This window comes from Tenrec ecaudatus, chromosome 7, assembly GCF_050624435.1.
Source record: "Tenrec ecaudatus isolate mTenEca1 chromosome 7, mTenEca1.hap1, whole genome shotgun sequence".
Taxonomy (NCBI): Eukaryota; Metazoa; Chordata; class Mammalia; order Afrosoricida; family Tenrecidae; genus Tenrec; species Tenrec ecaudatus.
The window spans coordinates 55767127-55793533 of record NC_134536.1 but is presented as its reverse complement, the minus strand read 5'-3'; the positions used below and the strand labels follow the sequence as shown (position 1 = coordinate 55793533).

At 44.1% G+C, this 26407-nt stretch overlaps 2 protein-coding genes across 2 annotated transcripts; both read right to left on the bottom strand.

The window, feature by feature from the left end:
- Nucleotides 1-305: 305 nt before the first annotated feature.
- TSPYL4 (TSPY like 4) lies at nucleotides 306-4468 on the bottom strand. The gene has a single exon (XM_075554649.1). It carries the CDS (start codon nucleotides 3728-3730, stop codon nucleotides 2516-2518), a length of 1215 nt encoding a protein of 404 aa, XP_075410764.1. The 5' UTR covers nucleotides 3731-4468; the 3' UTR covers nucleotides 306-2515.
- A 17875-nt stretch (nucleotides 4469-22343) lies between these two features.
- On the bottom strand, nucleotides 22344-25853 carry TSPYL1 (TSPY like 1). The gene has a single exon (XM_075554648.1). It carries the CDS (start codon nucleotides 25713-25715, stop codon nucleotides 24606-24608), a length of 1110 nt encoding a protein of 369 aa, XP_075410763.1. The 5' UTR covers nucleotides 25716-25853; the 3' UTR covers nucleotides 22344-24605.
- Between the last annotated feature and the right edge of the window lie 554 nt (nucleotides 25854-26407).

The window sequence follows — 26407 nt, the reverse complement described above, 5'->3', positions numbered from 1 at the left end:
CTTGGACCTATAATTTTTAAGCAAAATAATTAAGTTGGGTTAGGGTTAGGAAGAAAAAACAAGAAAAAAATCATTAAGAAGGTGTTGTGGTTCTTACCTTTATTTTTTTTTAACCTTAGGAACAATGCTTCCTGTGATCATTTGTGGACTTTAATGTTTTCCCCGCATTTTATAACTGAGACAAAGCAGGCAATTTTAATTTTCACTTTTATTTTTGATGAAAATAAATGTAACAGAGTGACAAACTTTATTTTCCTTCAAGTACATGGGAGAAGACAAATTTCATCTAATGTAACAGTAATTTCACAAGTACTTATACTGGTTTAGGAACATATCGAGTACAATATTTTTACGTGGGCAAAAAATTATCAAGTAAGACAAAAATGATTTCTTCTTGAGATTACAATTACGAGACATAGCAACAATTTCCAAACTCTTCAGGGTCTACAAGGATCACATTATTTGAGTTACATTTCTAATATTAGAGCTATAGTTAAACAGAGACCAAAAGAAGCAGATAAGTAAGTGATGAGTCACACAAGTCTTCGTACTGCAAGGGAAAACAAAACTGGTATTTTTGCAAACATTCTCAACTTTAAGCAAAAAGCAGGTCTGTAACTTCAATTTTCCCACGGTACAGAAATGGAGTAAAGAATTAATAGGATTTTACTCAAAAACAGTGACATAAAGAGTGCTTCCCACTAACCTACTACATATAAAAACGAATTCCTAGAACAATAAAGAGAAAACATCAAGATTTGCACTTTTATTTACAAAAACCGACTGGTGAATCCAAGAAGTTAGGGTACATTGGAGGAAACCCTTTTCCAAGCACCCTATTCCACCCTAACTCCTTAGATTCTCCCACCCATCCCATTAGGACAACAGCCCCAGGGGTCTTCCCTCCCCCACTGGCCCTGCAAGCTCTCTAAGCCTTCTCCCCTGCAGGCAGGGGTCTGCTTCTGGGCTTGTATTGTTTCAGAGCTTAGAGAACACAAAGTTGCCTGGGAGTGGAGGTTTATACCTTTAAGTAGTCCAAGGCCCAAGATAAATGTTCCTCATCTTTAGGAAAATGGAGTGAATCTAGCTTTGTTGGCCTTAAATCAAATCTTGCTGTGAATCCGTTCTTTCTTTCCAGGTTTCTTAAAGGAAAGCTCCAGAAACAGAAGATTTTGGCATCATGGATAAAGGAAAGGGGTGGGGTTGTCAAAGGTGGCCTAAAAGGACACTGCTCATGACTTAGCAATTTACCTCTAGGTCTCCCTTTGGAACTCTTAGGCCTTGGCTAAAGAAAAAGGGTACAAAGGTTGGGGGTGTGGGTGAGGGGGTATGAGGGATGAGGGTAGTAAGAACTAAAGTATATTTTTATAGTACCTCTTTCTCCCTCTGGGCACAATCAAGGGGGAACAAATCAAACAAAAGGACTGCTTTGTTGGTTTTGTTTTCTGTTTCTGAGCTCTAACTGCTTTAAATAGAGAGGGGCAGCAGCCTAACAGGCCCCACAGGCCAGGAACCCCTCTCTTGGTGGTAGCCTCCTCCTCCTGGTACCCTTTGTCATGTTCAGAATAGGTCCAGGAGGGGGAGGGGGGGTGGTTCTTTACCTGGGGCTCAGAAAGCCAGGCTGCTGAAAGGGACCCCACCCCCACCCCCTGGTCACATATGACTACTTAGCCTGCCCTAATGGCAGAGTAGGCTTAGGACTAATTAGTTAAGATTAAAGAGAAAGAAGGGTATTGGGGAGGAGGGGCTACTGCCTGGGAGTCTGAGACTACAGACCATACTGAGGAGGCAGAACTTGGTGGCCTGGCCAAAGCTTACCCAGAGGGTAAGAGCAGGTGAGGGGAGGCCATAGCACAGGCCCTCATAGACTCACCAGTAACTGGTCACGATGCAGTGACCTCATGAGGCACAGGATAACCAATTTGATATCACAGAACACTTGTCGTTTACTTCATTCATGCCTAGCAGCCGCCAGTTAAGCAGCAGAGTAGATGGCATGAGCCAAGGGAGGCAACAGTTGATGGAGGCATGGAATGTTCCATTTCAGCCCAGTCGATGGCTGGCATCATTTCTATTAGCTTCTTGCAGTGGTGACCTGCAAGAACTCGTTGGAGAGTACATGAGTGGCAGGAGCACAGTTAGCATAAGGCATGAAGTCGGCTTAGATGCTGGCAAAAACCTATCAATCACGCTTCCTACTTGATAACCACATTCACCAACTGGGAGAAAACCACAGTCAGTCACAGGTTCAAGCCAGGCAGAGGGTGGCAGTGCATATCTACAGCATCATGGGCTTGGCACTGAGTGGTGGTAGACCACAGGTTTGAAACAGGTAACACGATGCAGAAAAGCAGGGAAGGCCGAGAGCGGTGACACAGAGTCTAGACGCAGAGGTGGCAGTCCTGAAGAACCACCGGACAGCGCACAAGGACGAGAAAGCTTAAAGAAGATGGCAATGCGGTTGGCTAGGCAAAGGTGAGGAGACTTGTCAAAACGCTTCTCACAAGGGCAGGAGTTAGCCGGACTGGAATCTGAAGGACTGGGGATTCTCAGGTGGCTGCCTCCCGGGGTCCTGCATTCCTCGGCGGGCGGCTTCACCCATCAGGTAGTACTGCAGGGGGTTGGGCCACAGGTCCTCTTTGATAATCTCAGCGATCTTGTCGAATTCTTGGAGGCTGTTGTCGGAGAACCAGGTGAAGAAGCTGTGGATGGTGTTTCCTTCCCGGTTCCTATGGATGTGGGATTGGGGCTCATCCATTCGGTGCCATCTGACAGGAGTGGCAAGACACACGACCCGCCCGGAGGATCTGCGCTCATACTCCTTGACCAGGGCCTCATTTCGGAAGTAGGGGTTGCCCTGAAAGATGAACTTGAATTTGCAGCCGGTTCTGGGCTGTTTAAGCTCTTCCACCTCCAAATTGATCATGAACTTCATCATGTCTTCGTCTTGGCCACTGATCATCATAGTCAGCTGGGGGTGGTTCCGAAAGGCAGTAACCCAGAAGGATGGGATGTTCTGGATGATGAAGCTCCGGCGCTGCATGTGGAGTCTCCGCATCCTGCCAAACTTACGCTCCAGCTGATGGAAGGCGCGGTCAGCCTGGGCGTTCACGTTGGACAGCTCCTGGTCAATGGCCTCCAGAGACTCCACGCCGTTATTGACCATCGGGGCGCTGGCCCCTTTCTCCTCCTCCATCTCCCCTCCTGCCTTTCTTTCCTCCGGGGACACCTTCTTTCCCTCCACCGCCCCGTCTACCTCTTTCTTCTCCGTGGCTTCGGAGGTGGCGCCCTTTTTATTCGTCATTTCCTTAGGCTTGGCTCCAGCCATCATCGGAGACCCCAGCCCCACTGCGCCACAGGCTTCGGGGGCCTTCTCCCCTGCGGGGCTGCGCAGATCGCCACCAAGAGGACCCTTTTTCGGGCTGCGGTCGGACGCAGCGGCGGCAGAAGCCGTTTTCGGGCGTCCCGAGGGAGATGGCGCTTTATCTTGCACACCTTTGGCCGCACCCTGGTTGCAGGTAATAGGAAGGCGAAAGCGGAGCGCGAAGCCATACTCGATGGAACCTGCAAGCATCTCCAAGGTGACTGCAGCCATGTCGGCCGTCACCTGTGCCATGTCGGTATCTCTTTGGACCGTCTGGCGGGGTTGCGGGTCCAGGTTGCCCGCGGCATCGTCAGGGGTAGCGGCGAGATCGCCCGGGTGCTTGTTGCCTCCATCCAGGCCACTCATCTTGGTAGCGGTCAGGTCAGCGACAGCGGAGCGTCCCTCGTCCTTGTCCTCTTGGAAGCTGCGCCAGTCACCAATGAGCCCCTCGCACCACCGGTCTTTTCTTTAGCTGATGCTTCCATGGCAACGGGTGACGTCAGGGTTGCCGCATCTCATAGCCGCGCGAGAACTTACCTCCCCACCCCCCCTCCGCAGTCGCCGCGTTTATCATCCCGGCGTGTGCCGGGGTCCCGGTGTACCGGGAGATGTGTGCAATCTGGAGAGAGGAAAAAAAATATCTGATTTACACAATGGAGGTAGGCCCCAAGCCTACAGGTGAGAACCGGGCCGGCGGCGGTGTTCGCATTCCAACGGAAGGAAAGCAGCCCGGCTGATGCTGCGTCCAGCGGTCCCGCGACTCGGACGCCCTCCCCCTTTGTACAGTCCTGGCTCTCGCCAAAGAATCCAGATGCGCTGGTCTTGATTTTTCAGAGACTGGAGCGTTGCGGTGTGAAATACGATGAGAAAGTTAGGAGCCGTGGGAACGGTAACGCTACTCATTATGACAAGATAAAGGGATCCCTGACGCCTGGCTTACCGATTTTAACGTTTATGTCCTTTTAAGCCAATGTCTAGTAAGCAATTATCAGCGGTGCTCAACCTGTGGGTCGCGACCCCTTTGGGGATGGAATGACCCTTTCACGGGGTCGCTTAATACATCCTGCATAGCAGATATTTACATTACGATTCATCACAGTAGCAAAATGACAGTTATGAAGTAGCAACGAAGATAATGTTATGGTTGGGGTCACCACAACATGAGGAACTGTATGAAAGGGTCGCGGCGGCATGAGGAAAGTTGAGAACCACTAAATTAGATGATGTTTCTTCATTTAGTTAATATGCGTTGCAAAAGGTGGCATTTTCGCTGCTCAGAGGTTTTCTGGAAAATTCAGACAATTGCGTTTTTGCTGTATCACTAGTGTCCTTCCTCTCAATGCCACCCCCTCCCCCCCACCCATACACAGACAGACGGATTTTGCCTTTATTACGGAAATAAATATCATTTGGGGACATTTTACCCTTTAAAATGATCCATATCACATATTGTGTATCCTCAGGTTATACTCTTAATATGAAAGGAATTCCTGCTGCATAATGCTTGTGGGCACGAAGCCAGCAAATTATGCCCAAATTTGCTGCTGTGGTAATTCACTACCTTTAAAAAAACGCAATCATCAATTGTTTGCAGCCCCCTAAGACATTGAGAATTTCTTCAAATATTTGCTTATGTAAAGTAAGATGTTTTAGCTATCATCTCTTTCAGTCGGTTAGCTCCGAGAATTCATTAAGACAACAGTGATGCCGCTGCATCTGTGTGTGTTAGTTTGTTGGGCTGTGACTGCTGTGATGTGAGATACTGGTGTGAATCCTGAGCTTTAGAAAAATAGAAGACCGCCCAGGGAAGCTTAGACCTTGCGTACTGATGTTTACTGTTTTAGATTCATACTGGAGAAAACACTACGATTCTACCTCTTTTTACTGTAAACGCTCTCAGAAAGCACCTCAGATTTTAATCACTTCCAAATAAGGGCTCAGATTTAATCACTTCCAAATAAGGAAGCAGTCATTAAGGATTTAGAGAGAAGACTTGTATAATGAGACTTCTAATGAAAAAAATGCCAGCCAAATCATCCCAGCTGAGGGTGAGGTGCTCATAGAAGGAAAATGGCAGCCATTACAGAGAAAATACCTGTCACACAGCTTCCTAGCTTAGCTCACAAGGGTTTTCAGGAGAAGTCAGAGACAATTGAGTTTTTGTTGTACCTCTAGGGGCCTACACAAAGACCTATTATCCAAATTGACCTGCTGGGCTGCCAGCTAATCAATTAGCCTACAAAGAATGTGCAAACAAGATGCACACTTCCCCAACTACACTCATCTTTCTCTGCCCTATTCCCTTATTAAACCTGGTCTTTGTGGGAGGGAAATCAATATATCGATTTATCTTGCTTGTAAAAAAATAAACCAACGGTTAGTTGGCTATAACTGATTTAGAGGCTGAGTCATTCTTTAACACTATTGTGTTTTCTTTTTCTTGGTTTTTTTTGTTGTTTCTTTTTCTTAAAACAAAAACAAAACAATCCGTTGCCATTTTGAAGGAGCAACTCCCTGGGATTACAAGGAGCTACAGTGCAGAGAAAATGCAGATATTTGAAGAAAAGTTATTCTCTATTTTCAACACAGTTATTTCTCTTGATGTACCAAAGGGCCTCTTCTATCTCAACTACTTGAAATATCCCTGTCACCAGCTGTGTGTGTGGTCCTGCGTGAGAGATCCCGGCTGCCAGGAGTGGGAATCGACATGAGAGCAACAGGTTGTTTGGGCTTGTTGGTTTCAGCTTTGGCTAATGATGCCACCTGAAAAATTTCCCACTCATAATAATCCACCCCACCCCCCACATCTGATTTTTTGAAACTCCGCTCAAGTCCACCTCATTTAGATACATGGGCAATGGAAATGCATTACATTTCATAAGCATGAGACCAGCATGCTAACTTGCAGGTGTTCATACTTATATTCAATAGCAAGCTCAGAGAAGTTAATTTGCCCATAATGACATACATATATTAATTAGCAAGCTGCCTCCTCCTCTTTCCTGTCTCACTTTCTTTAACCACCTCATAATCCTAAATTTCTCTAGCTTTTAGCATCCTAATAGTATCCAAAGTCTTACTGGAAAACATCTACTGAAAATGTATGGGATAATTGTCATTTGCCAGCAAACAAGTTTAGTAGAACTTCAAATACAAATTGATAGTCAAATAAAGATGACTTTGCTAAAGTATAAATTTGGGGAAGTTTATGAAATATCCCCCAATATTCCTCTCAAAAACATTTTTTCCTTTCAAATTATGTGGTTTATAGTTTTGGACTCACTAACTTAGTTACTTAATATTTTGTATATACACGTGTGTATATTCTCTTAGTTAATCTTCGTATCTGTCAGATGATAATATTGTGACTCCTATTTTATTCTGCCTTTGAAAAACTAAGGCCAAGAGAAACTGAATTACCTGCCCAACATCACACAGCAGATGGTGGAGTCACCATCTAAACCCAGGTACTCTCAAGCTCCAGTACCCCATTTACGACACTGCCGTGCCACCAGGAGCCCTGATGGCATAATGGGGTATGCTTTGGGCTGCTAAGCATCTGGTTAGCAGTTTCAACTTCCCAGAGAAAAACGTGGCTTTCTTCTCCCATAAAGATTTATAGCTTCCGAAACCCACAGGGTAGTTCTACTCTGTCCTACAGGGTTGCTGTGAGCTGGAACAACAGTTGAGGAACCCGACACAAAACTTAAAAGCTACCCTTATCAAGAAGACCCGGTGGCCATCCCAAATTGGTAAAAGATCTTAGCCTTCATTTTTCTATCTACTCTCATTCCCATCCCCATAGATAGTGAAAATTCTTAGGGCGATGTCCACTTGCTAAAGGGAGAGAAAAGAACCCACGATCCTCTGGTTCAATGTCTAAAGTGGTTGCTTACATGTTGGTCTGTGATCTGAAAGGTCAGCAGTTCAAAACCACCAGCTGCTCCAAGGAAGAAAGATGGGGCTTTCAATTCCTATATACAGTACAGTCTCAAAAACTAATGGGCAATTCTATCCTGTTCTATAGAGTAACTATGAATCAGCATCAACTGCATGGATGGCAGTGAGTTTATTTTTTTAGAAGGGCTTAAATAAAATTTTGTTTATTAGCTGCCACTGAGTTGACTCTGGACTTATGGCAGTCTCTTGTCCAACAGAAGAAAATGCAGTCTAACGCTGTGCCACCCACGTGACTGGTTGCAGCTCAGACCGCAGTGGCCCCCAGGGTTACCAGGGGCTGGTTCTCAGAAGTAGAGTGCCCAGCCTTTCTTCCTGGTGTGCCTGGCTCTGAACACTCCTCTGAACCCTGATCAGCATCCCAGCAACTTGCAAGCCTCAAGAGACAGGCGGTTGGCGGCTGCACAGTGTGTGCATTGATTGGCTTGGACGCTAACCCAGGTCTCCCACACAGAAGTCAAGAATTCCACCCCTGAGCCAGCACATTTGCCACGCTTCGTATAAATAAGCATTGATAATTCAAGAGACATAGCTGTTTTTATTAAACCAACAATATTAAATTAGTCTTATTTGCCAAAGCTTTCCCCGAATTACAGAACGTTGGATTGTTTTTCAACGTTTGGGTTAGATTTCCTAGGAATATCTTTTCTTAAAAAAAAAAAAGGAAATGTAGGGTTTTTTTTTTTTGCTTTCTAAAGTGTTTAATTGATAATACTTTACAAAATGCAGGGAACCAAGTAATCTCAATTTTCAAAGAGTTATATTTTTAATAGCCATTCTACCATCTATATTTACTTTTAATATATTTTATTATCACCTTGGTTACATGGATATTAAGTATTGTTTTTCTATAACAATGGTCCTCTAATCAAGTGTTCAGTCCTCCTTCTAGCTCAAATCTCAAATCTTCAAAATCTAGCTCTAGCTCAAATCTTCAAAATCTCATTCCCCCCAAAAATATCATCGCCCCCCCCAAAACTCTGGTAAGTCATAAAGGATTTGTCTTTGACCTTGCAAAGAAAAAAGGAAGTACAAATAATTTAGGCTGATTCGATAGGTTATGAGTCTTATGGGAAGAAATGTCAAATAAGGAGAGGTGCTTAACTTTTTCTAGATCAAATTTACGTGGACAAAATGTTATTAAGACATATTTTCAGAAAACATGTATAAAGTTTCTAGAAGTTTGTCAGTGCTATCTCTCTCCAGGATATGCACATGTAAGACAGCAATAGCATGACGTTTAAAATGTTCAACTTTTAAAATGCCACAGCCCTAGGATTAGGGTTAGGGTTAAGAGAAACTTAAAAAGAGAAAAGAAAATAAGAAAAAATACATAAAATGCCACATCCTCTTGCCATTTGGACTATGTTTATAATGAACTCTCACCAGATCTTTCATATTTAAACATTATCAGTAAATAGTAACCACAGCCATGCTGAGTCTTTTGTCACCTACCAATATTTTTATTTCACTCTTATGCTTCCCTGACAATGCTGTCATCAGCTATAGGCAACAGTGCTTTGTCATCAACAAAAAGAGGCTGTCGCAGAGACTGGGAAAGGACTAAGCCAGGTGGTCTTCTGATGGTGCTGACTCAATAACCCGGAGACCTCACCGCTGGGCTCAGGCAGGATTTCCAGTTTAATTCTCCCCCGACCTTAAGAAGTTAGAGGAGGTCAGAAGAAGCCACCTCCAAGTCACTTCCAGTGGCATAGTGATGAGTCGGGCTGCCATCCTTCCAGGTCGGCAGTTGGATACCACCAGCTGCTCTGCAGGAGGAAAACGGCTTCCTACTCCCAGAAAGAGTTACAATCTTAGAAACGCACAGGAGCAGCGCTGGCCTGCCCCTTAGGGTTGCTCTGACTCAGCATCGACTTGATGGCAATGGTGACAGAGCGAGCCAGCACAGGCGGTGGTAGCGATTCAGTAGTAGAATGTTCACTTTCCAAAAGAGTCCTAAGTTCAATTCCAAGCACTGTACCTCAAGCTCAGCTGCCACCACCTGTCAGTGGAGGTTTGTGAAATAGTATGGTGCTGAGCAGGTTTCAACAGAGCTGCTAACTTGCGGCAGGGAAAGCTGGTAATCTTCTAAAAATCAGCCGTTGAAAGCCCTGTGCATGTCAACAGCCCAGTCCTATGGTACAGACATGAGAAAGGCGGGCATGGCGGTGGCATCTTCCAGCATCCGATAACTTCGCAAGGTGGGAGGAGAATTACACTTCACACCGCACTGCCCAAGGCGGAGTCCTCGAAGGCGGAGATCAGACATGGCTCCTGGCTCCAGCCTTCCTACCAATTCTGACACCAACTGCCCTTCCCACAGCGCAGCTCCTTTTCAGCTGAAGTAGCCACACAGAATTGTGGGCCTCCTTAGGGAAGTTCACAGACTATAATTCAGGTGAGATATGCCCAGGATACCGTTGTTCAGTCAAGACAGCCTCTTCTCTGCTGTGTCCGTATGCAGGCCTCCCAGCCGCACACCTTTCAGCTCTGCTCTGCTCAGGCAACGTTGCAAAGCCCATGAGCTTTGCAGCATTCAGGGGGCTGCCTAAACTCAGGTTGAGGCCTAGGCTAAGTGGGCCTTTATTGGCACTGAACTCTATGAGTCAGTACCCTGGCTCCCTCTGGAGGTGGCTTCCTGCACCAGGTCCCTCTGTCACACTTCTGTGGGCTTGCAAGTCCACTGCTCTGACTCAGTCTGGCTCTTGGTTTTGCTACTGTCAGTCCTCTGGTGTCATAGCTGCGTCCCGGATCATGAAGGTTCACTGCGCAGGATCTTGCAGGAAGAAAGACATACCACAACGCTGCTCATCTCTCTTGCTGGCAGCGAGATCCCCCCATCCCTGCTTCTGAAATGGCTCATTCTACACCAGAAGGATGGCAATCTTAATTAGCCCCAAGGAAGCACTCAACTGAGTCATAGAATCCTATGAGGATCTTCCTCCACTTTCTCTTACCCAGACTGTTCAGGAAAAAAGTCATTTGGTGAGAGTTACAGGGTCTGGTTAAAAGAGATGTATTACATAATTCACTGCATGACAAGGTCACCTTGAGTAGAGGCCAACTGAACAGCTTTAGATAAGCCACTAACCCAAGATCAGGTAGAAGGAAAATTAAATGCATAGTGAATGAGCTGGTGAATGATGATTATGGATTCTGTGTGGAGTATTGCTGATGCTTTTAATGCCCTGCTTCCTAGGTCTAAGGAACCTCTTTTTCTTTTACGCCATCTGAATAACCCATTACAATATAGTAGACCCATCAGTTGCAGGTTTTAAAAGTACAAAAACTGGAGTTTCCCTAAGAAGGTAGGAATTTTGCCTTGAGACAACAACATAGGATTACTACTGCGTTTCTAGCCTGCTTGTCTACCCTATGCAGTTTGGACTTGCCTGTCTTTACAATTGTGTAAGCCAATTCCTTAATATACCTAAATCTCAATCTCTCTGTCATTCTGCCCCATCTCTTCCCCTCCATACCCTGGCTTACTGTGTATAGTTGTCACAGCATAAACGAGTTCTTCCAATAAGTATAAACATAAATTCTGACTATTAGAAAGTATATGCCAGAGCTTAATTAGCAATAGTGTTGTTGTTAAATAATGATATATCTTACTGTCAATGTGGAGCAAAACTAAAAATCATAAAAAAGGCCAGACTTACTTGTTGGGACCTCGGGCCTATGGCTCTTAATCACCCTTCACACCTGGAACTGAACTCACCCCGTGGCTCAATTTACAGCCACACATAGACCTATAAGATGAACAACATTAGGGAGAGGTCTGTATTCCTTAGAACAATCCACCAATTATCAGGTATCTAAGACCCAACACAAAAAAAGCCCTATCTCTGTGAATGAGGGGGAGGGTGGAGTGGAGACCCAAGGCCTATCTGTAGACAATTAGACATCCCCTTTGAGAGGGGTCACAGGAGTCAGTCAGGGTGCTGTAGAGTGCCAACAAAACATACGACTTTCCTCTAGTTTTTAATGCTCCCAACTCTCCCCCCTCCCGCCCCCACACACACTATCATGACCCCAATTCTACCTTATAAATCCGGCTACATCAGAGCATGTACACTGGTACAGATATGAGCTCACCACACAGGGAATCCAGGACAGATAAACCCCTCAGGACCAATAATGAGAGTAGCCATACTAGGAGGGCAGGGGTAGGTGGGGGAGAAAGGGGGAACCAACCACAATGATCCACATATAACACCACTCCACCACCAGGGGAATGAACAACAGAAAGGTGGGTAAAGGGAGCCAAGGAGTAATGTAAGATATGAAAATTATAATTTCCCAAGGGTTCATGAGGGAGGGAGAGTAGAGGAGGGGGAGGGAAGTGAGCTGATACCAAGGGCTCAAGTTGAAAGAAAATGTTTTGAAAAGAAGGATGGCAACATATGTACAAAAGTGCTTGACACAATGGATGGACATATGTATTATGATAAAAGCTGTAAGAGTCCCCAATAAAATGATTAAAATATATAAATAAATCAGTAATAAAACACCACCCTTACTCAGGTCATAGGCCTGATTGGATGGAAAAAAAGAACCCACCAATTGAGGTCTAAAGGGTAGCACTTGCTCAAGGAGCAGGTTCACATGGAAACAGGAACCACGGGGAGGGGGAGGGACAAGTGATGCTGCACTGTAGGGACTGTAGTCAGTGTACAGAATGTGTATGCATCATTACATGAAACACAGGCCTGCTCTGTAAACTTCCCTACAAGTCACAATAAAAAGGTTTATTTTACTAAAAAATTAACCATTTACTAAAACAATGCAAAAATGTTTTTATATGAAAAAATAACGTTTGGTTCTAGACTTACATTATAATAAAGGGATTTTCTTTTTATATGAATCTTTGACACTGGACGATTGTGTAAGATACTGTCGCTCCCAATGCAAAATGTCTAGAAGTCCTAATGACTAGTGGATACTAGTAGCACCCCCATTCATTGTAATAACCAAAATCGCTCCCACAAATTTTCCTGCACGTCCCCTATGGGGAGGTACATACATCTGCATGAAGAACCAGTTTTTAAAATAGTTCTCGATTATAGTCCCATTATTGGCCACTAGATGGCGGAAGTTGCCTGTAAAATGATAATGTGACAAGTTTTCTGCTTTCAGTGTTGCTTTGAAGGAAATACCGCAACTTCAGACCAAAAAAGTGCCCTGGTGGCATATTGAATTAAGAATCGGGCTTCTAGCCACAAGGTCAACAGTTCAAACCCACCAGCTGATCTGTGGGAGAATGATAGGGCTTTCTTTCTCCTCTGAGTGTCAGAAACTCTCAGGCAGTTCTGTTCTGACCTTAGGATCATTTTGAGTCTGAATCAACTCACCAGCAATGAGTGGCAGACCATGCACTCATTGAAAGCAGGACGGAGGGTTCTTCACCATAAACTTGACACTCTATTATTGAAATGTGATTATAATCTATGTTCATTCCATTTGGGCTATGAGTTATAAAATTTTATTTTCTCAGGTTAAGATTTGGTTATAATGGATTCCTGAGAATTAATGGCCAAAAAAAATTATTGGCTTACCTTTTCAAATCATAATGGAAATGATACTAAATTCTTGACCTGAATGACCTCATACCTTTGTATGATGACTGTATTAGATTAGGTCTGTAGAAAAGACAAGCTAGTGAAGCTTGTGTATGTGTGTGTGTGTGTGTGTATAGACATAGACACATATATACCAAAAAACAAACAAGCATGAATGCCAACTGAGAGCCACCCTACTGAATAGGGTAAAACTGTTTCTGTGAGTTTCTAAGACTGTGACCCATTATCTATAATAATCTATAATAGTAGAAAGCCTCATCTTTCTCCCTAGTACCCTCCGGTGGTTTCAAACTGTGGACCTTTCAGTTAGCAGCCCAATGTGTAACCCACTACACCAACATTGCTCCTAGCATATATGTACAGAGAGGGTTATGTTAAAGAAATGGCTCACACAGTGGTAGAGGCAGGCAAGTTCCAAGTCTTTAGATCAGGTGACAGATTGGAGGCTTCTTTTGATTCTCTTAGCAGCAGGGGTTTGATGATCCCAGGTTCAGCAGGATAAGATGGCAGGCTTCTGGCTGCAGAGAGTATTAAGCCACGTTTGGAAGGTAAATGGCAGGCTGCTAATGACTCCCAGCATTGGCTGGCAATACAGGCCACTGTTGTAAGTGCAAAAAATTGGAGGTTGGAAGTCAGATGCGGGATCCACACCCAGCAAAAAGAAAGTAAACTTTTCCACAGTGTCCACTTACATTGGAAGCAGGCTACACTCCTAAAGAAATGCCCTTTCAATTGCTATGATCAGAGTAAGAGTCTTGCATCCCACTCTAATCTTACAATTGATTGACTGCTCATGGTAGATCCTATTATGGAAATAATTGAATCATGTTAGATCACATCTTAACTCTCAGTTCTGCCGTTTACTAGCTGTTTTGGACAGGTCATTTCAGTTTCCTCGTATATAAAATAAATATTCATCATATTAGAGGATTGTTGTAAGGATGACAGGAGCTGATATGTATATTTAGCAAAATGAGTTTTAATATAATATGACTTGGTAATTATTTTATACTAGGATTTACATTTATCTACAGTACTAAAAACAAATAAAAAATTGATTCCAACTCCCAGCAACCTGTAAGACACAGGAGAACTCCTAGAATTCTTGGGCTGTAGGAATGAAGGAGGAGCCTGCCTTGCTGGGACAGCAGTTACATGCTTGACTGCTAATTTCAAAGTCGGGGTTCCAACCCATGGTCAGCTCCACAAGAGCCTGACAGTCTGCTCCCACAAAGAGGCCTGCCCAGGAGACCCCGGGAAACACAGCTCTACTATATCATGGGGGCGGCTGCGTCACAATCAATGCCACGCAACTGCCACGACATAGGAGACCTGCTCAGCCCGAGATAGTTTTATAAAGAAGATCCTGATACAAATAAATAGAAATTTCATAGAAAAATAGAAGATTCTGGAATAACAAGATTGTAAATATTAACTATAACCTTTAACAACTGTACTTCTGGAAGGCCTAAAGTCATTAATAAATAGACCTATTGTTGTTCATGATTGTTAATGCTCAGCACTCAGCTTGAAATTACTTGGCGCCTTTCCCTCATTGCTGATGAAACTGGATAGGGTTCTTCAGAACGTAGGCACCCTGTTGGAGCTGTAAGTTCGGCACTGGACTTCTACCAGCAAGGCCAGGGCGTCAAACCCACCAGTCACTCCTCAGGAGATGATGCTGTCTGCTCCTATAAAGATGTATAGCTTTTTCTCTATAGGCTCCTATGAGTCACAATGGATTTGATAGCAGTGGGTTAATCAAAACTGACCAAAGAGCAAACAGAAATTTGGCCATGACTTAAAAAATGTTGTCGACATTAGAAGCTAGATACCATGGTTGTTTTCAAACTCATTTGAACACAATTCTTAATTATAGCATGTTGAGAAGAAATCAGTTTGATGAAGACAATGAAAATTAAATACTAAGTACCTGCCAAAAGTAATCACCTATTGACTCATATCTCCACCTCTATAAATATCTATTCCCTACATTTCTTAGTATCAAAGTTCTCAGAATTAAAATTCCAGAAAATACGAAAACGTTTGAAAAGCACCTGGTGGCATAGTGGGTTAATCGTTGGGTTGGTGGATCAAGCCCACTACCACCCCATGGGGCAACATGAGGCTGCTGGTATAAAAATTAAGGTCTTGGAAACCCTAGATCTGTCTCCTGTAAGGATTTGGAATTTAATGTATGGTAGTGGGTTGTTTTATTTTTGTATGGGGGGGGGGGCAGGTCCACTCATCTGAAGAAAATTACAGTCAGTTTACTTCAGGCAGTAAATATTAAAGGCATTGGAGGCATTGGAGACCCTCTGTTGTTTAAAATAAAGACTCCTGGTTTCCATTCTGCTGTATGAGAGCTTGTTTGGTCACCATCCTTATCATCACAACAAATCAAAAGGTCAGAACCCTAAAAACCAACAGTTCTTAGATCCATTCATCAGAGAATAGAGGTCACAAGTCAACCCAACACCGGCCCCTCCCCAAACTGGAGAGACAGGGAAATCTCGACTTTTCACTTACCAAGAACCACTGGTCCCAGAAACAGGTAGGAAGATTTAAAGACTGACTGACTAACTGCTAGACATGGAAGTGGACCAGCTTGAGAGAAACCAGCTCCTGGAAGCTCATCTCTAAGGGAGGGAACGCTTTTCTAAACTATCTCCAGAAGCCCCCCTAGAGCTTAAGAGAAAGATCCCCTTGTGGCTCCATCGGGGGCTGGGGGGGGGGGGGGAAGAAAAAGTAAATGCACATTCTGTTCTTAACCACCACCTACCCTTCAGGGTAACTACTTTACCAAAGCCTAACCCCTACAGGTTTTATCCCAGCTTCAATGTGGAGGAGAGATATATGCCACTCCACCTCCTCCAACCCTAAACATGAGGAAACAGTACACAGTCCAGTGTCCTCTAGTCTTCCTGTTTCATGGAAGAAGTTGGCTGGGGTAAGGGGGGAGGGGGAGCAGTTTGGGTGGGGTGTGATCTGAGAAGCACCTCTGAAGGTAACAGCCCGGGAGCAGTTTCCCTGAGATGAAAACCTAACACTAGCACATCCCACACTTTACTCCATGTGAACATCAAACGGGGCTTTTGGCAATTAAGAGAACCTCAGTTCCCTTTATGAATACATTATTGTTTGGGTTTCAGCAAAGTTATAAAACATTTAAAAATATACTTGTTTAAAAAATATGAATGGAACCTCTAACCGAATGCTTTGTATGTAATTTACATTTTTTGGCAATTCAGTTTGCTGAACTTATATTTTCCTACTTATTAATCCAACACTGCAGGTTTATAAATAGAAAATGAGAGCTTATTTGCAAAAACTTGATATGTCTAACAATCGGTTTAGGACAGTGGCTCTCAACCTTCCTAATGCCATGACCCTTTAATATAGTTCATGTGTGGTGACCCCCAGCCATAAAATTATTTTTGTTCCTACTTCCTAACTGTAAGTTTGCTACTGTTATGAATCGGGCGACCCCTGTGAAAAGGTCGTTTGACTCCCCAAAGGGTCACGACCCACAGGTTGAGAACTGCTGCTTTAAGGTAATGCAGAGGAGCAGCTTCGAATGGAAGAAGTCAGAGAGAAGGGCTTGAGTAAGAAAGTTCAGAGATACATTTTGTGGACAACTGAATTTTTAGAAATGGAACAGGATGCTCAGATATTCTTAATTCGCTGTCTTTGCTGATAGCAACACTTTAGGGTGTAACAGACCTGCTTCTAGGGCTTCCAAGGCGGTACATTTATACAAAAGAAGACCACCACATCTTTCTCTCCAGGAGCAGCTGGTGAATTCAAAGTTCGATGGAACTTCCGGTTAGCAACGGAGGGCTTTTAATGGCGGCACCATCAGGAATCCTTTAAGAGTGCCCCAGGGAGAGGATATCACTGAAAATGTCAGCACTACTTACAAGATACAGTATCTGGAGCAGAGTCCACTTCTTCAGTGCCCAGAGGATGACAGATCCTGAGAGTCTGTAGGTGAAGGAATCTTTAGAGAGAACAAGTTTGGCCTAAAATTGATGAGGAAACATTTAAAGGGGGGAAAAAAGGAGTTCCAAGATTGTACAGCAGTAAGAATTTGAAAATACAGCTTATAATGTTTATTTAAGTACAAGAATGAGCAAAGTACAAATGACTGAAGATGAGCAAATAGTTTCAGTTCTTTTAATTTTCAGTATTTTAAATCTGCTTTTCTTTGAGGTAGTTTACATGCAATAAAATGCATGGGTTTTATAGTTCGACAAGTGGATATACCTATGTCATCATCCAAATCAAGATATGGAGCATTTATTATTACCTTGAAAGTTTCCTCATGTCTCTTTTCCATTGTCCCCTGACCATCAGGGGGCTCTAGGGTTTCTATGACCATAAGTTGTCCTGTTACCGAGCTCGTACACTCTTCTGTCTGGAGTCTCCCCCCCCCCCCCCTGGAGTCTTAACATTCTTTGAGATTCATTCCTATTGTTTGCTTTTTGAGTGCTATTCTGTTGTATAAATATGCCATAATTTGTTTATTTGCTCACATGTTGGTTTGTTTCTATCTTAGAGCTATTCGAATACTGTCTTATGTAGTAAGTAAATGACACTTTAATAATAATAGTACTAGTAATAATGATAACCCTCCTTTCCAATCTATTATTAAAGTAATATCTTTGGTCACTTACAAGAACAAGGACTGATCAAAAGAAGTAAATGACAATTGATGTATGTATATGTATGGATTGTGATAAGAGTTGTATGAGTCCCTAATAAAATGTAAAAAAAAGAAAAGAAAATGATTAGGGCAAAGAATGTACAGATGTGCTTTATACAATTGATGTATGTATATGTATGGATTGTGATAAGAGTTGTATGAGCCCCTAATAAAACGTTTAAAAAAAAAGAAGTAAATGAGATGAATCACTATGAAGTCATACTCATTTTTGACACAAGAATTTGAAAGAACGATAGCTATATTTTGGGAAGAAGGTGAGTACTTCTCTTATCCCTCAATAGGGAGATGACACCTTATCCTAAGTCCTAGAAGTGTCAAGGGTGCTTCAGGGGCAGTGAATAATTTATTGTGGCTCTTCTAACCAGTCTTTAACCCCCAGAAAATGACCTGTTCCTTTGGGTCTGTAAGAGGTTGGGGAAGATACTGATAGGATTCACCTGGGTGTAACTGAGCATAATTCTCTGGAATACCAACCGTCCTGCTGCATATAAAACGAGTCCTTGGGGAAATGGGACATGGGATCTCATTACCAGCAAGAGCCAGAAGTAGAGCAAGCATATCCTCTAGACAGGAGATCCCTGGCCACTGCACCTCCTGGAACCAGAAGCCAGGGGAAACAGCAGCAGAACCAGTAACCAGAGCATGGAACAGTGGGGGGCTCCCCAACCAATGGAGTAAGTAAAGCTGAGGGCTTCTGTGCAGGAGGCTGACTTGTGGAGTGGGGCGTCTCAGGACACTTAATTGGAGAAGCTGGGCCTACTGATCCACAGAAGTGGGGCTGAGTGCCTTTGGGCTGAGGCTTAATGGAGTGGTGTCCCTCTGGGCATTTAGTTCAAGAAGCTGGGTTTGCTGACCCACACCTGGAGTTTGAGCTAAATGCCTTCAGCTTGAGGCTTCTAGTCGAGTAGTATGGCCCCTTAGGCATTTATTAACACCTCGGAAATAACTTTGTAATATGTCCCAATAAGCAACTATCCTGAGCCCTTCTCACTGGTTTTACAACTTGATAACTTCCTGAATAAACCCTTTAATGAATTTTGTCTGAAATGGGTATTAGAATTTAGAGAAGTAAAATAGAAAACATAAAGATGACACAGGTGCTTCCTGAGCCAAGTGAGAAAAAAAAAAGTAAATTTATGTGAACTAGATAGTTGATGGAAAACTGAGATATTTAAGTTTACAAGTCATTGTCAGTATGAAAGGAAGGCTCTTGGGAGAGAGAACTTCAATACTAACCTGACATACAAATCAGATTTACAGATGACATGACATTAGGGAATAAAACTACTTATTAGAAATAATTATCCCCAAATACCTAATAGTAATGTTAGAATTAACCTAATTTAACAGAATAAAAATTCATATGGAAACATGTAACCTGTTAGAAACAAATGCCAAAAAGAGAAAGACCTGGGGCTATTGGAAGGCAACTGGGGTTTTGTTTGAAAGGAAGAGCACGGAAGTTACTGATAAGACACTTCACTGGGGTGTTAGGGAACTGTAATGGTGATCTGAAAAATAACAGGTGTCTGTGGGGCAGTAACTACAATCCTATGCAACTGTGGTCCCACGGGTTTTTTGTTTTGTTTGATTTTTAAGGGAAAGTAGGCCCATTTTTATGATTTCACTAGACTTGTTTCAGAGATCCCAGGCCTTGAACGATCAAGCACCCAGGGCACACATAAATCCCTGTACCACCTCTTACTCTACCTTCTCCTTTATCCCCCTATCTTTATTCACCTGCCCAGCAACTTTGCAAGTTTCCCTCTCAGCACAGGCGGCCTGCATGGTTTCATCACCCAACTTAGGGCAGCTGGGATCCAGCCTGTTCAAGGGCTCCATTTTGGCCAGGTACAGCTGCATGTAATGACCTGTTTATACCAATAAGGTGGTATCAGCCACTTTCCTGGCACTCCCAACCCACTCCCCATTCATCCCCACAGCCACCTCTCCATGCCTATGTACCCTGAAGCCCTGTCCAGGCCAGTTAAAAATTCCCTAGTTGGCTGCCATTGAAGTCGTCCAATTCAGCTACACACTTGGCCAAGTTAGTCTCATTTCCAATGGGTACAGCTCTCTGGACAAGGTGCCACCCACCTACCTCCTATCAAGGTGTGCATCCTATACTTAAGTTATACAAAGATGTACTGAGAGGCTACTATACACAGTGCACTCTTCAAGAGCTAGATATCAGTAAGGTGGCACAGTTCTGGGTCAGCTTTATAAAACTGGGGCGTGGGTACTCACTTAAGGAGAACAGATATTGTCATGGTTCATCTCTCAAGCCTGACTACATTTTGGGGTCTAGCTTAATTGCTTTGGGATAGAGCCCAGGCATGTTATTTTTTTTCAAATCTCCTAGCTTTGGCAATTTGTTATTTTTTCAAAGTTCCCAGCTACCAGGCAAGTACATTTAAGTGTCAGACAACTACTTGGTCTGATCTAAATGAGAAATTTTAAATGAAAGGAAGGTACATGGAGATTAATATCCATTAACTATATTACACAGGTGCTAAGCGTTTTCAAAAGCTGATTGACACAGTGGCTGCAACAGGATGATACAGGAGTGGGTAGTGTTTCCGATCTGCTGTACACAGGGACGCGGATGGCACCCAACAAGCATTCTCAGTCTAACCTCTCAGTAAAGCTGTTCATATTTGGAAACTTTAGCACAGAGCCTGGAACATTCTCAAATGTTTACATGTTATTAACTTCTCTTCAACTCTGTTTTCACGCTTTAAAGACTAGGGCTTGAAACATAGCTAGTGACTCCCTGCGACTTGAAAAAACTGAGGCTCAGAGAAAATAATTTGGCAAATGCCCGAAGCCATAGAGGTCGCCCTATTCGTAACAGTAGCAAAATGACAGCTATGCAGTAGCAATGAAAATACTTGTATGGTGGGGGTCACCACCACATGAGGAACTGTAAGAAAGGGCGGCCGCATTAGCAAGGTTGAGAGCCACTGCCTTAGGTAGTGGACTGCAAAACCAGTCCCATTGAAAGCTACGGTCCTCCCTGCTCGTTCCATCAGGCAACCTTCAAGATATCCATGCATTAAATCAATTGTTTACCTGAGCAACCAGAACCAGAACCATTTCTTCCCGGCCTGTTCTCAAGGAAATGGTCTTAAACGAGAATCCAGAATAAGGTACAAAAGCACCTACCTTTTCCTCACCTGGACTGAGAAGTTCTTCTCTAGGTCCTTGGAAACCTGTGCGATTACAGGAAACGTATCATCTATTAGAACAAAGCGCCTGCAATAAAAACTTGGGACGAAACTCTTGTCCCCAGTAAACCACTTCTCATACTTCATATAAAGAGCGGATGTCCCACCAATCCAACTACATGATAACCGAGGGAGGGGAAACTGATCCTATCTGATACTCCCCCGGCCAGACTGATCCCCACTGAATTTGCTTGCACACGGCAGCCAGTATGGTTATATTCATTTGGGAAAAAACCAAGGAGCGGCCACCATCCTACTCTCCACCTCCCTGCCAACGGGGAAATGAGCAACAGGGCGAGGACCACCTTTACTATTCCAAAATCCTTACAACAACTCTGAATACAGATCAAACCGTCCTCAGGACTGCTGCAATGCGGAGACTACATTCGATTTCAAAATTACCTTTAAGCTGTGGAAGGAGCACTGGTGGTGGCATTGACTCTATGGCTTGGGTTTGGTTAGGTTGTAATACTCACTGAATTACTCATGCAATGTCAATTCAGATATTTTCCCTTTCTGTTGCTGCAAAGAGGTACCCTGGTGGCAGTTGCCTATTGGGTAACTGCAAGGTCAGCAGTTTGAAACCACCAGCGGCTCAGTGGGACTTTCTATTCCAAGAAAGAGCTATGGTCCTGAAAACTCAGAGGCAGTTCTACCTTGTCCGTTAGGATCGCTATTCCTGGATGGCAGTGAGTTGGGTTTGGGTTGCTGCAGTGTTCTTGTAATGTACATAAATGACACATTAATGTTCTTGTAATGTACATAAATGACACATTTTGTATTTTGAGCATCTGTATTGTCAGCTAATGAATACAGGACATTTTAGTCTATAAAAATAGAAAGCTAAGTAGAGAGCAAATGTTTGAATGTACACATGTGCTTTACACAATTGATGTACGTATGGATTGTTAGGAGTTGCATAAGCCCCTAATAAGACGTTTAAAAAAAATAGCTTCAAGTCCTACATTTCTACTTAAAATAACCAATAAAGCTATTTGTGCCAATTTTGCAGATTTACCCTCTATATCCAGAAATGGTGTTATACAGTACATTTTGCAAAATAATGAGTATGGTATATTATGAATGCTTGAAATTATTAAAAATATTTTACTTTACTCAAATTTTAGTCAGATTTTGTCCTACTGACGTAAAAAAATGAATGGGGAGAAAGTAATACTAGGCTTAAGTTTCAGTATTCTTATATATGGTGTAATTCTCATGAGTGTACACAGCATAAGTTTGCAAACTTATTTAACCTACCGCCCCCTTTTCAGAAGAAAAAAAAATGCCACCCTGGAAATTAAAAACCTTTGCATTATAGCTCATCACTCAGGAGAAAGTGTAGGCATCTGTTTTTGCAGCCCCTGCACCCTAGATTGTTCCAAAACCCCCATGTGCTGGTATCACCCACTCTGGGAGACACTGGGAACTCTACTGTCCGATGTAATTTAATATTGACTAATAGCTACATTAAAAATGGATACATATTAATTTTACTAATATATTTTATTTAACACATAATCAACATGCATCAACACAAAAAATGGATTTTCTTACATTTTCCCCAAGTCTTCAAAATCCAATATATATTTTATAACTACAGCAAATTTCAATTTGAGTAGTCACATTTCAAATGCTCAATAGTCACTGGTGGTTAGTGTATTGACTGACAGTTCTAGAGGTCTAACCCCCATCTCCAGTGAAATATTAGTCATAAGTGAACAAAACCAAAATACAAAGCTAAGAATATACAGAAATTGTTCATCTTTCCTTCGGAAAAAAAAAGTTATAAAATAAGCCAGATGTTATCAAGTCCGGATTTGACATAGAAGATTTTAAAGTTTGCAGAAAATAATGATTTTTTTTAAGATGACGCATATCACTTACGGTATGAATTTTTCTTAACATTTGTTTACTAAATGCAAACAAAAACTAACAATGTTGAATGACCTGAGAATATCATTTGCAGAGAGAGAAACGAAAGACTTCAGAAGTAGAGGGATGGTGGTGCAATAAATGCTTTATGAAGGAGAAAAAGTGAAGTCTATTAAACGTAACAACTGCAACTAACGTTTTTAAAGCAAAACAGCAGCAACCATCTTTTATCTTAGAAGGTACAATACTGTGCCTTATCTTAGGAACAATGCCAACATGTCCAATGACTGTCGTTAACGTAAACAATTGCACTCAAGGACAAGGACAAGTTTAACAGAATGACATGCACGGATCATCATGCATATAAGGTAAAGGATATGCCAGGGACGTACTTTCCACTGACACAGCAGCCTCACAAAAACACCAATTACTGATTTGCTACAATGTAAAGTTATCCACTTAGGCAATCGGTAGTCACAAAATTTTTGTAGGTTATTATTCCATGAAGACAATTTCCAAAGTCTTCAGAGTTTGACAAGACCAAGTTATTTAAGTTGTATTTCTAACAATAGTTATAACATGAACTAGTTGAAAACTGTATTAATTCTCTAAAATTTTTAATCTTGTACAGGAAAGTTAAGATAAATATTCTAAATGTTCTCAACTGAAAGCAAACGCTGTATAAGCAGGAATTACCAAGCAGGAAAAAAAAAAGGTTAACAGGATTTTAGGAAATACCAGTGATATAGAGTATTACTCAACATAAATAAGGTCACATTAAAGAGAGAAAACATGCAAAGTTGCATTGTATTTCTTTATAGAATCTTTGTGGGTAAAATAATCTAACACTTTCCTGAGAAGCGTATTTCTCCTCACATTATCAGCCCAGTCTCAAGTCTAGTCTTTCCAACACTTTAAACTAGAAAAGGCCTTTCATCCCATTTTGAGCTCTTCTTGCTTAAACCCTCTAGGTGTTGCTAAAGAGGGAGAGGGAGTCTGGAAGTGAGCAAGGGATGCGGTAGGAGCTCTGGCAGTCTGTTTTGCAGGATAACCTGTTTCTGGGTAGCCAAATTACATAGCAAAGCCTGCTTCTGCACAGGTTTCCAAGCCACCCCCTTCCTCTCCCTTTTTTTTACCCTCTCCCGAGAGCTACATAAGTTTACTGCTATGTTGAAATGTAGTCATCTTCAGGATGAAGCCTGGCACTTGTAAAGATGCCATCCTTACCCTTGCCAGGAAGATGGGTCTAACAACCTGCTTGATAGACAATAGGGTGTCTGGGAACTGAAGGGTGGGAGGGAAGGGTTTGATGAGTTGAAAGGTCTATGGAATATTCGCAGGAAACCTTGGTCCACCACCAATTCCGAAGATCCACATTTACTAGAAACTAGACAGTGAGGTTGACAACTGTCTGAAAGATGTTCATTCAGAAGGTGGTAGTAAAGAGCAATAGGTATAGCCAGTACCAAGCAACAAAAGCTGACTAGAGTATGATAGTCACATAAATCACCAACAGAAATCAAATGATGTTCCTTTTTGACATCATTGATGCCCAGCAACTGTTCCAGGCCATGCGTTTGTACTGCCAGATGAGGAACAAAGTGAGCTTCTAGCCAGTTACAAATACAGGTGGCAAGAGGTTCCAAGCAGTGCAGATGAAGTGTGATGTACAGCATCATTTGCTTCCCTCAGCAGTGTTGAACCCTAGGGCCATAGAGTGGGTGATGTTAACACAGAACAGCTCAGAGATAAGACAGTCTTCGTATGTCCAGAGGAAAGGAGCAGTCCGCCTAAAAAGTACAGAAAGCATACTCATGCTGTTGATCAAGTACGTCTAGCAGGTGGTGGTGCCCAAGCATTTCCCAGGGCAACGGTTAACCAGACTGGCATCCAAAGGGCCTGGGGAGCTCTACCGGTTCCCTTATTGGGCGGCGCCTGGGTCTTGGGGCTCCAGCACCCATCAAGTAGTACTGCAGTGGGTTTGGCCACAAGTCCTCTTTGATAATCTCTGCAATCTTGTCAGACTCTGGAAGGCTGTGGTCTGAAAACCAGGTGAAGAGGCTGCAGATGATGCCTTGCTCCCTGTGAATGAAGGACTGGGGCTCATGACCTCTGCGCCATATGATGGGAGTAGACAGCGAGACCACGTCGCCGGAGGACCTGACCTCATACTCCTTGACAATCAGCTTGTTTCTGAAGTAGGGGTTTCTGCGGAAGAAGAACTTGAACTTGCAGCCCGTCCTGGGCTTTCTAAGCTCCTTCACCTCCAAACTGGTTATGTATCTCACCATCTCTGCATCTTGACCTTTAATCATGGCGGACAGTTGGGGATGGTGCCGAAATGCGGTAGCCCAGAACCCAGGGATATTCTGAATGATGAAGTTCCTCCGCTCCAGGTAGTGGCGCCGCATCCGACCAAATTTCTGCTCCAGCTGGAGGAAGGCCCGGTCAGCCTGGGCGTTCACAGTGTCCAGCTCCTGCTGAATGGCCTCCAAAGGGTCCATGCGAAGAAACCTATTCGGAAGGCGGGGCCTTGCCTCCGCCTTCACCTCCCCGGAGCCTGGATCTCCCTCCACCACGTCCATTTCTTCACCTACTGGCTTCTGGTCCACCTCCACTTCCCCCTCCGTTACCTCGGGCCTGGCACCCACGGCTCCTGGGGAGACGGCGCACTGTCCACTGTTCCCTTCCTCCGCCTTCGCCCCAACTGTCACCTCGGACGCGGAGCTGCCTTCGTCGCAGCCCTGCGGGGCCCTCTCCCGCCCAGGGCCGCGGGGCTCGCCGCCCTCGGCGACCGTCTCGGGGCCGCTATGGGAGACCGCGGCCAGGCCTGCGGGGGGAGGCGGGGCCTCTGCCGCCCCAAGGACCAGGGGCTGGGAAGTGCGGCCTCCGCTCGCGGGGTCCCGGGGAGCGTCCCCGTCCGCTGCAAGCCGGGGAGGTGAAGGCGCCACGGCCTGAGGGCCGCGCTTACCAGTCTCCGCCATCAGCTGTGCGGCCCCGGGTTCTTCGCGAAGGCCCGGGTTTCCGGGGGCAAAGCCGGGCGACGTGAGGCCGCGGGCTCCGGGGAGGAGGTGCGCCCGCCCCCGGGCAAGCTGCTCGCGTCGGCCGCAGGGGACCGGCGATGGTGTCCCACCCGCAGCCCTCCGGCCAGAAGCCGCGTTCGGGGAAAACAAACAGTTCGCGCTGCCCCTCGGAGTCTCGCGAGCGTTCCGTGGCGGTGACGTCAGCGCTGTCTCGGGGCCCCCAGCGCGAGAACTCGTGGGCGCGGTGTTGCCGGGGCCTGATTTCCCAGAGGAGTAGTTCGGGACATTTGACTTGATAAGTGCAGATAGACCTCGTATTCAGAACGACCATGGAAATGAGGGTCGCTGAGGCTGAAGGCAACGATGACCCACTGGAACCGTCCAGCGCGGAGCCTCTTTCTGCCCTGCCTCTCCACCTCAACTTTTTTGGGGGGGAGGGGGCAATTTTTACTCTTTATTAAGAAACACAACGCACAAACACATAAAACGGGAAGACAGCAGGGATCCTGTTGGCCTCAAAAACCAGCAAAGAAGAGGTCCCAGAAACTTTTTTTAGAGTTTAAGTTGGAGCAGTGCCTAGGGGTGTGAAAGGCAGGTCAGAACCTCTCTCCCCAGAGCCAGGAACACCCTGGGAAGCCTTCGCCAGCAGCCTG